We start from the raw sequence: 13,944 nt of genomic DNA on the forward strand, positions 1-13,944 counted from the left end.
TGCCTCTGATTTAAAAAATTCTAATTTGTGCTCTTCAGATTGTTGTCAAAAAAGTTAACAAAGTCATGTTTAAAAGCATGTGACAAATTCTTTAGAAATCTCATTTCCAGGTGTTCGTTTATGTCTGAAAAGCCGTCCAGCTTTGTTCAGAGGATAATTGAAAGTGAAGGTAACTTTCTCAGGGTACAGACTACTATGTTTTGCTATTAATTATGAAATAAAAAAATAAAAAAAAAAAAACCCTCAAAATGTTGATAGACAGGTGGGGGAGAGAATTTGAGCAGTTCCAACAAAAATGACAAAACCAAACCTAAAAACCACTCCATTACTAGGGAAATTCACTACACAATAGCAATAAGGTAGGTAACAAAAGAGAGAAATAACCACTCTCGGTGCCATAATGAGTGTGATATTAGAGTACTACCACTACTGCCCACAGACCGCAAGTGTTATCTCGCTCTCTTTTAATGTCCAGGTGCTGATCAGGTAAATGATGTGCACAATCACAGCAACAGGGAGCAGCAGCAGTAAAAGTAAAAAAAAAAAAAGTCTGCAGTTTTTTTGAGTCATTTGAACCAAGACTTGTGTTGGTTCAAACACAAGTGTTTATTTTTTAAATTTTGATTTTAACCTTTAGTTGTGAGGGAGTTCAGGATTCCGACAGCTGCAGTTTCCATTTGGAATTCAAGCCTGTTCTTTCTCTATGACATTTGTCTTATTACAATTTTGGGGCAACAAAAAGTTTTTCCCCACTGTTGACAGTTATGGAATCCATGACTTCAACCTCACACTGCACTGAGAATGTTCTGCATATGACAAGTGCGTTAGTCTGAGATTTAAAGTCCCAATACATTGTCAGACATCATAACAACAGTGTGCTCCATCAGCCGTCTTTCTAATGCTTTTGCATGGCCTATTGTCATTGCGGTGCTTCATTTTGTGTCTGTGCTGAAAATAAATTATCTGCAGCGATGCTTTTTCAAACAACACTAACAATATATATATATATTTTTTTGTCTTTCTCTTTGGTTTTATTTATTTTTTTCTCTCCCTCCTTTATCTTCTTGCTTTTTTATTTTTTCTTTTTACTGCAACTTCTGCTTGGCTGCGTGGCGTGGCATTTTGTTTTATGCCGGAACAGAAATGAAAGGTAAGGTTGTTTTTTATTATTGCACTGAACTTTTCCTCATTGCTTGCAGCATTGCATTCACTTGTGCTCACTGTTAATTCAGAAATGGTTTTGTCTGCTTTGTGAAAGAATCAGCCTTAATGGGCTGGGTCCGTTTGCAGATATATAGTCTTTTTTTTTTACAGGCCATTTCCGCTTTGCAGTATTTAAAGCAGATTTAGAGAAGCTTTTCTCAACAGAATTAAACTGCAGAAGGTGTATACAGGCCAAAGATTGCAACCCTGCTCCACTTTAAAATGTAGCTCAAAACTGCATTTGAATATATGCTTTTAATTTCATCAATTAAATGGTTTCAAATGCTTCAAGTTGGCTGGGAAATGTGCAGGTCTTTAAAAATATAGGGTTTTTATAGAAAAATGAGCCTAAGTTTCAACACCAACTTTGACCAGGACCTCAGTGTAGATCCTGACCACAGAGCACATTGATTTACCTCATGTCTGACTTTATTTTTTTCCCTTCTGCAGTGTGATCACTTCTGCTCACTGCAATTTTTCAAATGCGGGGGACCTTTAATCCCGCAGGCTCTGAACTTCAACTGGAATATTAGATGTTGATATGAGACTGTGCAGCACTTTCTACTGTAGTTCAAAGCTTTATTTCTTATTCATTCAACCAAAAATTGCACTTTTTTCTTTTAATGATCAGAGCATGGTTTGTTTTTTGATTTGACATTTTTTTTGATGTGACGTAGTCTGTGGTGTGATGTTTCCATTTGTTTTTTTGGTTTTTTTTTTTTTTTTGCTGTTTTATCACTGCTTTGTGTTTTAAAGCGACTGTGCGGTGACCTTAATGTTCAGATCTTGTTATTTACAGATTTTTATCAGTGGGGAGTGTCATTATTTTAAAGAAGCTATGGGAACACAGTTATTATGCGATTACACCAAAATTGTAGTAGGGGAAATCAGAACAGCTCATTCTGAGAAAATTTTAGGTTTTGGCACATTATTAAACATTTACTCACTTGCTGAAACTGGCACTTAAGCAGTAGGGGGATACTGCAGAGAACCAAATATGTGTGTACCAAAACTCTGACAATCTGCCATGTGCTGTATATCCCCTTTAAAGGAGTCATACCACAGTGCTAACACGGTGTTTTAAGTGCACATGTGGCTTTTTTAGATCAATGCAGCCTCTTACCCAGAGAAATATGGATGGAGACAATCTGTCCCCCTCCTCTGATGGAGATAATGAGACGACCTATTTCTCTGTTATGAAATGGCCTGGGAAGAAAGGATGTGATTCTGTGTGGGTTTTTGTTCGCCTGCACAGGCGAGGGCGAGGAGTGTGGCACTTGATAGAAATGGTGGTTATGTGTGGGAGGGGTTAAGCCCGCGCAGGTCATGCAGTGTTTTATGTGTCCAGATGATAAAAAAAGAAGGACTTCTCTGTTCCCAGGTAAAAACCCTGCCAAACAAAAGCTGTTGACATATGAAACAATAATGACCTTTAAAACTCATGCTTTTAAAGCGGAGCCCACTTATTATTAGCGTGCTGTAATAGTTAATCAGCCTTTTATATGCAGGGTGGGCTGCATCTCTTTTCAACAGGAGTACTTTTTTGTCACTGTCAATGTTCTCCAAAAAAAAAAAAAAAATCAGGTTTTAATATTACAATAACAGGGAAGAGGCAATGAATGGTTAGTTTCAGATGTATAAGAGGAATTGTAGAAAAATGATGATGATGATGGCTTATGGATGTGGGGATGAAGAAACCAAATAGAGTGCAGTCAATCTACACTATAACATACAGTGCCAGGTTTAGTGCTGTGTACATTTGCTTTACCCTTATATTGCACCCTTTTTCAAAATTTTACAACAGACAAATTGGAGACCAGTAAAACAATAGGTATTTTAAATGATTCTTAAATGATGTTCTCCAGGTGTGTAATTTATGAATTTGAGTTTTGGTAAGGATAAAAAAATGCTAGTGCTGAAAAAATATTATTACTTACTCTTTGTTTTCCTCTTTTTGTTTTTCATTTTTCTTCCCACACTATCTACTAGTTGCAGCTGAGATACATCACTTCACAAACAATGGACCTCCTCTCCTTTTTCGTGTGTACTCTCTTTCTCTCTCTCTCTCTCTGAGACACACACAGTCCCAGCTTGTTTTGTACCTCTGCCCACCCACCCTCTCCTTACGCATTTGCTGTGACATTTCGGAGAACACCATTAGCTCTATAATGACTTTTCATCTGGCTGCAGAAATTTTGTTCCAATGTGGAACATCTCATCAAATGCATGATCATTAAAGGCTCTTCTCATAGAGTGTTCTTCACAATAAAAGGGAAGCTCTCACTCTCTCTTTCTTTATATATAAAATGCAAAAAGATTTCAAAGCGGGGCAACACCATCCGGACCTACCGATGATCTTTCAGGCTTTTACATGTTAAAATCACATGTTCAGAGCACGTGCTCCAAACGATTTTGTTGTGGTCCGTGGTTTTTTTCGCGCATCGTTAACTTCTTCCTGCCATTGTTTTTTCCCGTCTCTTTTCTTTTCCCACTTCTTTCTGGCTGGGTTTTCTCAAGGATCAGCACCTCAATTTATTCCCAATTTGTGTTTTTATGTTCTCATATCAGAGTAGTAATGGGCTTGCGCGTTAAAAACATATTTGCACTCACAACTTTATTCTTCTGCAGTGATTTTTCATCCACGCATCTAACTTTGCATATGTAGGGCAAGGGAAATGGTAAAAAAAAGTGAGAGTCTGCGCGCATCTGCATCAGCAGCACAGGAAGGGAAAACAATGGGAAGAATTGCAGATGACTTCAAGAAATAAATGTGTACGATGTCATCATTCCATCGAATGACTGAAGAAATGTTTGTGTAGGCTCAACCATTTTTCTGATTAAACAGATTTCCTCAAGCAGTGACAGAAATGAAAATGCACAGTGTTATCAGTCTGATGACAGAGTGAAAAGAAAATGCACATTCTCAAAAAAGCACGTATAAGGCATGCATCCTTAAAGGACTTTGGTGTTCTCAAAAAAGCACGTACAAGGCATGCATCCTTAAAGGACTTTGGTGAGCCTCTAGAGGGCAGTACTCTATTGAGAATTAAGGTATTAGAACACATCAACCCGACCAGCCATTACACACTGATTAACACATGGATCTACATAACAACATTACATTTCACCATAAATTCTCAAATCCATGCTTTAAATATGTGTTTACTTTGCATATGCCACAGAGGAAGAGAAAGAAAAGTGAGCTAATGGCCAGTCAGGAACAATTTTGCGGGGTTTGTATTTTAAAATAATCATTGGTAGCAGGGACACAGCAGAGAAAAACCTAATGAAGTCTATTAATTTGCTGCTATCCAAATGGAAGTCTTAGACTAATTATGGCTTTGGGTCATCGAGTCTGGATCAGAGGGAGAGGTGGCCCTGCATGGTTCACTTTGATTAGCTCACTCTCAAAACAGCACCTCACTTCATTACTCTGATCACCACACCTCCCTTACTCACCCCCGACCCCCTCTCTCTCTTAATCTCTCTCTCTCCTCCTCTCCTTCTCTTTCTCCCCTTTCTGATTGGAACTCACACATCCACAATTCTTGATCAGGGGAACAGAAAGTGCCAAACAAACCAGTAGAGCCGGCATGTCAGCAGAGCACAATTGTGTGTGTATGTGCATTGATTGAGCAGAGAGCACAGTGGAGGCGGCGGTGGATATTCCATGTAGCAACTGGAAATGTACTGATGTCTCTTGTGGTTTCTGTCAGGCTGATTCAAGCTCAGGACTTAGCCGGATCAGAACCATGCAGCGAGTCAACAGTCAAACCACACGGCTGGTTTGACTGTTCACATCCCCACTTTTCACTTTAGACTTGACAGATGTGTCGAATTGCTGAAATATTTCCACTCGCTCCAGACAGGCCCCCTCTTGTGTATCAGATGTCTCGTAGAGGATTTTGCTTCAGGCAAATTGCGCTGGTGTGCGTGTGATATAAATGTATGGGCATGGTGTTTGCTTACTGAATTGCATGCGACCTAAATTGATCCCTGTTACAAAAACTCCATTAATGGCCGTGATTTAAATTTTACCTGCACGACTGCTCTGATTGGCCGCTGGAAACAACACGTTGATGTAATTACCCTTTGAAGACTGCTGCCCTTTCAACTTTCCCCCCCTCACTGTGTGTTCGCGTATCACGTTGCCCTTTCAACTCCCCCCCCCCCCTCACTGTGTGTTCGCGTATCAGATTTCTCAGCGGGGGACGATCGCATCACTGTAACGGGCCACAAAAAAATATGAAGCCGTGTCAAAAAAAATTGTGTCACATCCCTTCGAGGAATACAACACTGACAACATTTTTATTTGACAAAATGATGAGCGATGACACACCCGCTATGATTCGGCTCTTTGAACCTTGTTTTTTTTTTACTTTTTTTGCTTAATAACATGTTAAACATTTTGTTTATTTACTGTCTAAATGATGTGGTTTTTTTTGCATGTAAGTGAAATTGATCTTTTTTTTCTCTTAACAACTGCATCATGATGAATTGGTCTGCAGGAATATGTGTGCACTTGTCTGCTGCTGTGTGTCAATATGGCTTCTCTCTGAGGTCTTCCTGTCATGCAAAGCATCACTCATGCTCATCTGCACCACTATTCCCTTCAGTACTTTGATGTCAGAATTCACTCATACTGCCTGGTGGGAACCACTGTACACTCTTTGGGTATTATGTGTACAAGCAGTGTACAGTTTTACACCTTTTTTTTATAAGTGGCTGTTGCTGTAGCAGAATTAGAACAAAAGCAGTTAGGGCAATAATAACTTAATGTTTTCTTTAAATGTGATCATTTGTTATTAGCATTGTGCCTCAGTCAAACTGGTGATGAGACAAGAACAGAGAAAAGGAAGTTTTTTTTGGCATTTGACCAAATGTTCACTTTATTCAGTATATATGCCAGTGAAAACCTATGACATCTTAAGAATATAGTTAATGCTTCCAGCTGTCTTCAGCAGCTGACGAGCTATGAATTTAAAATGTGGATATCACTCACTCGTAGCAGTTAAATCTATAAAGAAAATAATCAATTTTCAAATCCTATCTTTCTGAGCTGTTAATCCACTGCTGCCTTTAAGGTATGGATGACTCGATCACACCTGTGGCGTGCTGTATGGGAAAAGTAGGTATCGGAAAGATATCAGGATCGGCCGATACCTAAAGTTAAAGTAGTATCGCACGTGAGAAATTTGATTTTAGCCATCCCTACTTTAAATGTGTCATTCCAGAGTATGTGTTGTCTTCCATTTTGAAAATCAGTGACACCAACTTCTGAATCAGGTCCTTTGTTTAAAGTTTTTTTTTTTTTTTTTTTTCCCCCATGAGCCTTTTGGCATTGAGTGAACTGATGGGTTTCATCTGAGAAGAGGTCTTCCAACAGTGAGGCATAATCTGACTGTATTCTTAATGTATGCTATATGCAAATATGGAGTAGTGAAGGTGGAGCAGGATTAGACCAGCTTAGCCTTTGAGGAGATTATACATTGTGTGTTCTAAATCCCTGAGTAAAGCTTTAAAGATCGCAATTTTAGAGATCATTTGGGGTGTAAACGTTGAAAGTTAAAATGTTTGTGCTTTATGCATAAAATTGATATAATTAAAGTTTGTTGACAGCCCACCTGGTGATGTGCAGCTGTACAGACTCAAATAGTGGAGGGGCGCCACGCCTCCTCCTCTGGTAGCCCTGCTGAAATAAACCCCAAGACAGGTCTTCCCCAAAGTGTGTTTCTTATAAGCAGTGTCGAATCAGTTTTCTCTGTATGATTGTTGTAATTGAACTCATTAACTAAGGACGGCCATTGCAGCCCCCATGGGGGAAGAAAGACGATACACACGTTGGGTGTTTTAAACAGATGGTTAAAATCGTCTTACGTACTTCTCCTATAAGCAAGTCAAGACATTACCGGGAGTTGGTTTAAGTGGCAATTCATTCGGCTGGTACCAGAAAATCCATCTGAAGGCAGCAACGGCTGCTTCAATCCTGTGCTGTTTATGCGATCGTGAGCAGACTCCCCGTGGTTCTGTGCAATGTCTCCTCAATCTCCACAGGTGATAGTGGCATCTGATAAGCGCAAGATTTACCACTGCACACGATTGATTAACCAGTGACCTTAGACCCTGTGAGCAACATTTTAATCAGATGATTCATAATGAGCTGATTTCTCTTAAGGATGGATGTGTGAAGTGTAGTGAGGGGGAAAAAAAAACGGGGGCGAGAAGGGGGCATCTCATTATCTGATTTAACTGATAGCACTTAAGTCAGTGTTGTGTGTGTGTTTGTGTGTGTGTGCAAGCGCGGGATTACAACATTTAAATCACATAACATTCAAGTTTGAGAAAGGCATAAAAGTTTAGCTTTAGTGCTGACAAATGAAGAATATAAATTGGCGGCGCTTCTGTGTTAAACCCAAACAGTCCTCAAAGTCAAGAACAAGAAAAACAAGAAATGGAGCACTGACAGTGAATTAACCTATTCTTATTATTTATCCTATTGAAGTATTTAATTAAATACACGAGGTCCTCGGGTTTTGACATCTTTTGACACTTCTGATGTTTTTAAAGATAATTATAACTGTTATTTTATTTAATACATTAATTGAATTTTTTTTTCCTTTTTTTATTTGACTTTAGCCTCTTTTCACCTTTAAACTTTTGTTTATAAAACTTTGTTTTGGTATGTTGAAAAAATTATGCTTTGTCTCTGTTCCTAATCAGCCAAGAAACAAGAGGAGGATCTGGAGGATAAGAAAGCCATAAAAAAGAGAATTAAGGAGCTCAAGGTGCTTGATCCGAAGATGGCACAGAACCTGTGTAAGTATTTGTTTTCCCTTTTGTGTTCTTTTTGCGAGAGGGAAAGAAAATATTATAGAAATGGGAATCAACCTCATCTTTATTCCACTATACATTTTACCAACTTTTTCATTAAAGCATGTATTACTTTGTTATGTACACATATTAGACTGTTAGGGTCGAGTGGTTTGACGACGCAATAGGGAAAAGAGGAGCGTCGGTTTGGGATTTCTGTGGAGAGAGATGATGATTTTAGAATTGTCAGAGAAGTGTGAAAGAAAGAGAACGAAAGATCCATGGATTCATGTTGTGTTATGTTAAAGTGACAGCTTTTCTTGGTGCCAAAGAAAGACAATTTCTCTGCATTTCATTTCTGCTCCCCGTGACTCATGCTTCACACATGCTGTCTGAGCTAATTATTAACATTTAGCAGCCATTAAGAAGGTAAAGGGAAGGAAAATGCTTCTAAATGTAATCACACCAAGTTGTTTTTCTTCATCTCTAACACTTCTACGTACTTACACACAGTCGGGATCCAACCATTTTGTACCTATTAAATGATTTCATTTCTAGGAATACATGAGGTCTCTAAATGTTTATCCTCTGTCACATGGGCACACAAACCCAAACAATTATACAGTGGAACGCCTAGATACGAGCTCCCCGAAATATGAGTTTTCCAAGTTACGAGTAAGCAACTATTGCAAAATAAAAATAATATTTTTAATTTCATTACATGGGTAAAAAAAATCAAAATTTGAATGATTATAACAGGGCAGGAGCCTTTGTCTTTCAGAAGTATAACAGTGGCGTAGTTGGGACCTAGATATGAGTCAATCCTACAAATAATTAGCTTATTACGTAATGTAATGCAATGCCACATTCGTATTGATTTATGTATTGGCACAGTAGTTTTATCAAAAACATAATTGTTTTATAATAATTTCATAATCATATTCATTGGCCTCTTAATTGACTTTGGAGGTAGCTCGGGATTCTCATCCCTACCAAGGACAGTTCCGTTCATTATATTGAGTTGCCCTGCAGTGCATATTGTTATTATTTTTTTTTTATTATGGTTGTCATCACAGTTAAATACTAGGTCCACTAAATTTCCTTCCTAATTTATTTTGGTGAATCAGTGACCCTCAGTAGTGTATTAATTACTCTGGTCATTTAAACCCCTGATCTTTAGAAATCTGTTCAATCTCCCTACAAAGAAACCTCATTCTATCACAGCTGCTGTTGCTTCTATGACAGGGACTCTGACATTTGTCTCATGTACAGTATGTATAGTCTGAGAGACTAATCAGCCCAGCAACAGTGACAAGTCACAGAGTGGAAAAAAAAAGTGCAGGAAAATGCATTATTTTTTGTGACACAATAGAGAATAAAATTGTTTTGCGTTCGTTCACCCTGCAGACACCTCATCTTCATATAGGTGCTTAAATTAATTTAGTATGTCCTTGAGATCCCATGTAAAAATCCAGATTTGTACTTGTCATTTTCATGAAGAGGATTTACTTTCGTTGACATTTGTGACACATTCGCTAGCTATTCGGTGGATAATCCAGCTGTCAGTCAAGCCTTGTCATTATACATTTATCATTTTCACTTCATTTAAAATAAAACATAATCACACTCATTTTCAAACTGACCTGACAGTGATGATTAAGGCATTAATACATTTTGGATGTATATTTTCTGATTTTGTAAAGAGAATACAATTTGACGTTAATTTTCTCTTGCTTTTTTTTTTTAATCCCAGACCAATCTTCCTGCACTGTTTTCATTGAATGAACTGTTCTGTATAATGCACAGATTTAATATGTGTATGGGCATTGTGGAGCATGGATTATGAAATACTGACCACATATTTGTCTGTTTGGTTTGTTCTTGTGCAGCCATCTTTCTGGGTTCTTACCGAATGCCTTATGAGGAAATCCGCCGTGTAATTGTGGAGGTAGATGAGGAACACCTCACCGACTCTATGATTCAGGTATGTATTGTTAATGAAATAATCTGTAATAAGTTGTATTTTGGCTCCTCGTGTCCAATTTACCCTTGCATTGTTTTGTTTCTCGGTCGAAATGACATTGACTGTCTCAAGGTGTCACATTTGTTTCTGCAGGTGTTTGTGCGTTGTAACATTGTCTGAATAAATCTAAACTGTAGTTTACTTTGTATATCATACCGTTTAATTATTGAAATTAAGGAACGTCCATAGATTTCCTCAAGGTCTCCTCTCTGTTTCAAAGTTGAAGTACAAACTTTAGACACAGTACTTAGGGATTCACATCCTTAATTTTGGATTTTCCGCAGTCGTCTCATCTGAATCCCTATGGGAGCAATTACAGCTTTGGATCTTTCATGGGTTACTCTGCAAATTCTTTTCAGACCTGGTTTTGGACAGTTTTGTATCATTATTTATGACAGATCCTCTCGACTTCCTCCTGATTGGACAGAAAAAAAATGTTATCATCCGATCTCCTAACAGATATTGCTTTATATTGAACTTTCTAGGTGTTGTGGCCCTCTAAGAAGAAGAAGACTTTGCAAGGGGGCTAGGAGTTAGCATTTGATTGAACTAGATGTTTTGCAAACCGAAACAATGGGAATAATAGATTAGAATAAAATGAAAATGGATTCTTCCTTGACCATGAATATATGGTAACAGCCAGAATTAACATCTCAAGTGACAACACTAGTTAATTCTTAGTACTGCACCAAGCTCTTTTTAAATTTCTACCATGTTTTCTTACACATGTTCTACTGCTGGTTCTTTGTAGAGTCTTGTAAAACATCTACCTGAGCAGCAGCAGCTCAATGCCTTGGCCAAGTATAAGAACGACTATGCAAATCTCTCAGAGCCTGAGCAGTTTGGAGTTGTGGTGAGTAAATATAGTGTCTCTCTCTTTCTCTCTCTCTCTCTCTCCACCGCATACACACGTGCACACACAAACACTGCCATCTTTGTTGTAAACAATATGCAGATTTAATATAATTTATATATGTATGTATATACATACATATACTGTATATATACATACATATATATTTATATGTATGTATATATATGTATGTATGTGTATATATATGTATGTATGCATGTATGTGTGTATGTATGTATGCGTATATATATGTATGTATGCATGTATATGTATGCGTATTATGTACAGAAACATGGAGCTTAAAATACTATATCCACTACCAGCATGTTTTATTTGAGGCTTCAACTTCAGGTCAGACGCTGGCTTGTGTCAGAGCAGCCTCACAGAGTGCAGGCCAGTAAGTAAGTTGAAGGTTGACAAGCTGACCGACACGGTTGTCAAATAGATTGTGAGGTACTATAGAAAGATCAATAATCTGGGAATGGAAATGCAGTATGAACACGATTCGACTACCCTGTGGTATAATTCATTAACAAATGAGGAACACGTTCTCTCCTGCTGCTATATACGTACATATGCATATGTATGTGTGTGCGTATGCATATAGGATTGTGTGCATTAAAAAAAAAACTGCCATATTTTTATCTAAATGCACACCCTTCCTTTCCAGATTCTTCTTATATTTGCACACAGCCATTACCGGCACACTCACTCACTCACTGAAACATGTCAATAACAGTACGATAGCTGTAAGTAAAGCCTTGATAGAGGATATTAAAGTACCCTAGCATCTGTTGTGTGAAACAAATTGTTCTTACCCACACCCTCTACTCCAGCCCACCCATACACATTCACTGTTGTGGCCAGGCCCAGGGCCCACTGCAATATTTTTCAATTTTCTCTAATTATGTGAGAGTGGTAATTCAAGGCAGCCTATTGTATATTCCACCCCCTCTGCTGCGTGGTCCTATATGGACACCGACACTACAATTACCTTACCAGACCTGGGTCCCAAATCGAATCACTGCCAGCATCTATTACTCCTTCCTAGCAACCCCTTTCAGTACACTGGATGCATAAATTTATTTTTTAAATGAAATTGGCTGAATGAGTTTGCAAATGTACAGCTGCATTTTATTTAAGTTTGACAAAACTGTTTGATTTTGCTTCCTCAGTCCTCCTAGTATTCTGCTTTTAATACTGTTCTTTCCCCCTTTCTGTCTCATTTTGTCCCTTTTCGTTCATCTGGCCTAATTCTAGATGAGCAGTGTGAAAAGGCTACATCCTCGCCTTGGCCATATTCTCTTTAGATTACAGTTTGAGGAGCAGATAAACAACATTCGTCCAGACATCCTCGCTGTGAACGCCGCCTGTGATGAAGTCAGGAACAGCCACTCCTTCGGGCGCCTGCTGGAGCTGGTGCTGCTTCTAGGGAATTACATGAATGCAGGCTCCAGAAATGCTCAATCTTTTGGCTTCGACCTCAGCTCCCTTTGCAAGGTTTGAGTCTGACATGTTAGCTTTAATATGAACTGTTAGGAAACGGCATTAAGAATTTCATTATCAATGGAGTGCAGTCCGGTATGAGATGAGGGTTGGGGTAAAAAGAAGTAGAGTATTTTTTTAATCACATTTTTTACACTCAGCTGTGTGTGCAAACAGATAACCATTTTAAGCCCCGGCAATGAATGAAGGTATATGTTCTTCCAAAGTTTTTGTGAGTTTCCTCCATGTACACTCACAGACAAAATACGTATTGGTTTTAGGTGTAGATTATTGGTTGAGCAATTCCCATAATTTTTAGATGTTATTCAGAGCCAAATCTAAAGTTTTTTTTTTTTTTTTTTATTGCCATTGTCCCCAAATAAATTACTGGGGTTCTCACCCACCTGGATTCCTCCAGGTTTTACATAACCAACACCTATAGCCCTGGATTTTATCCAGCCTTTTGACTTTGTCTGATAGCAGTGCTGACAGAGAGAGTGTAGGAAGAAGACTCATCCAGTGGTTCCATCACATTCTCTGCTGTTTCCACAGTAACAACAGCTGAGGACATTCATCACTGCCAGCTCAACGCCCTGTTGGACTTACGTGCTAACGTTCATTTAAAAAGCGTTGTAAGAACGTGGACAAATTGCCTTTTCACACATAAATACGTAAACATGAATGCTCTTCAAAATAACATTACTCTCAAACAATTAATGTTTTTGTTGTTTGAACATCTACTGAAAGAAATAACCGTTGTTTTGGCACATTGGTCCGGCTGCTGTAGCGGTCGGACTGCAGTGTGTCCTTCTTTATCAGCGTAATTGTATACAGTGAAAAAACAACTTGCGAGTCCATGTCAGAGGCAGGATGTGAAGTATAGAGGAAGACATCAGCCTTCAAGTCTCCTCTGGAGTTTGACAGCTTAATTCCATGGCACACTCCACAGCACAGGAAAATTGCACCCCAACCCAGTTGGAAAAAAGCAAAATGTTTACATTGTCAGCTGTGATTACCATCCATCTAAATTCAAGGGGGGGACCTTTTCTGTGCGAACACTTTGAGCTTTGATGGAAGAGGAAAACAGAATAGAAATATGACATGGCTATGTTTGATTAGAGAAAATAATGCAAACATGATTAAACCCAGCAGGACTGAGGAACACTGCTGTCTACCAATAGATCACCTACAGAGATAGAGAGCAGTGCTCTCCACAGGAGGGGATACTGACAGATGTCTTAAAATTAGACTGGGAACCGGTGGAAATGGTTGCTTCAAAATTAATGAGTATATGAGATCATCAGATAAAAAAAAAAATCAGCTTAGGTAACTGAACCAGAGACCTACTTCTAAACTGTAGAATAAAATCACTTATGTGAGAATCTTCATAGACATGGTGAATGGTGTGTTATACAGCACTTCTAACAACCAATCAGAGTGCTTGACACTACAGGTTTGGACACCATATGATGATATGATTGTAGCACCTTAAAAGGAATCTTTTTTCGAAAAAAAAAAAAAAAATCATCTATGATGACTTGATTGTAGCACCTTAAACTCACCTTAAAAC

At 38.4% G+C, this 13,944-nt stretch overlaps 1 protein-coding gene across 6 annotated transcripts in view; it reads left to right on the forward strand.

Moving 5' to 3' along the window:
• The window catches only part of LOC103378652 (protein diaphanous homolog 3), a 175,741-nt gene that overhangs the window by 39,493 nt on the left and 122,304 nt on the right, over positions 1-13,944 (forward strand). For 4 of the 6 annotated variants that reach the window (XM_025055501.1, XM_025055500.1, XM_025055496.1 and 1 more), the window contains 5 exons: positions 1,142-1,150; positions 7,924-8,019; positions 9,903-9,997; positions 10,788-10,889; positions 12,150-12,389. In XM_025055501.1, the coding sequence (XP_024911269.1) occupies positions 1,142-1,150; positions 7,924-8,019; positions 9,903-9,997; positions 10,788-10,889; positions 12,150-12,389 (542 nt within the window). The remainder of the gene's footprint in view (positions 1-1,141; positions 1,151-7,923; positions 8,020-9,902; positions 9,998-10,787; positions 10,890-12,149; positions 12,390-13,944) is intronic. The other 2 variants (XM_017032721.2, XM_025055498.1) reach the window with 1 other exon arrangement.

This window comes from Cynoglossus semilaevis, chromosome 5 (assembly GCF_000523025.1).
Source record: "Cynoglossus semilaevis isolate Cse_v1.0 chromosome 5, Cse_v1.0, whole genome shotgun sequence".
In the NCBI taxonomy this organism is placed as follows: domain Eukaryota; kingdom Metazoa; phylum Chordata; class Actinopteri; order Pleuronectiformes; family Cynoglossidae; genus Cynoglossus; species Cynoglossus semilaevis.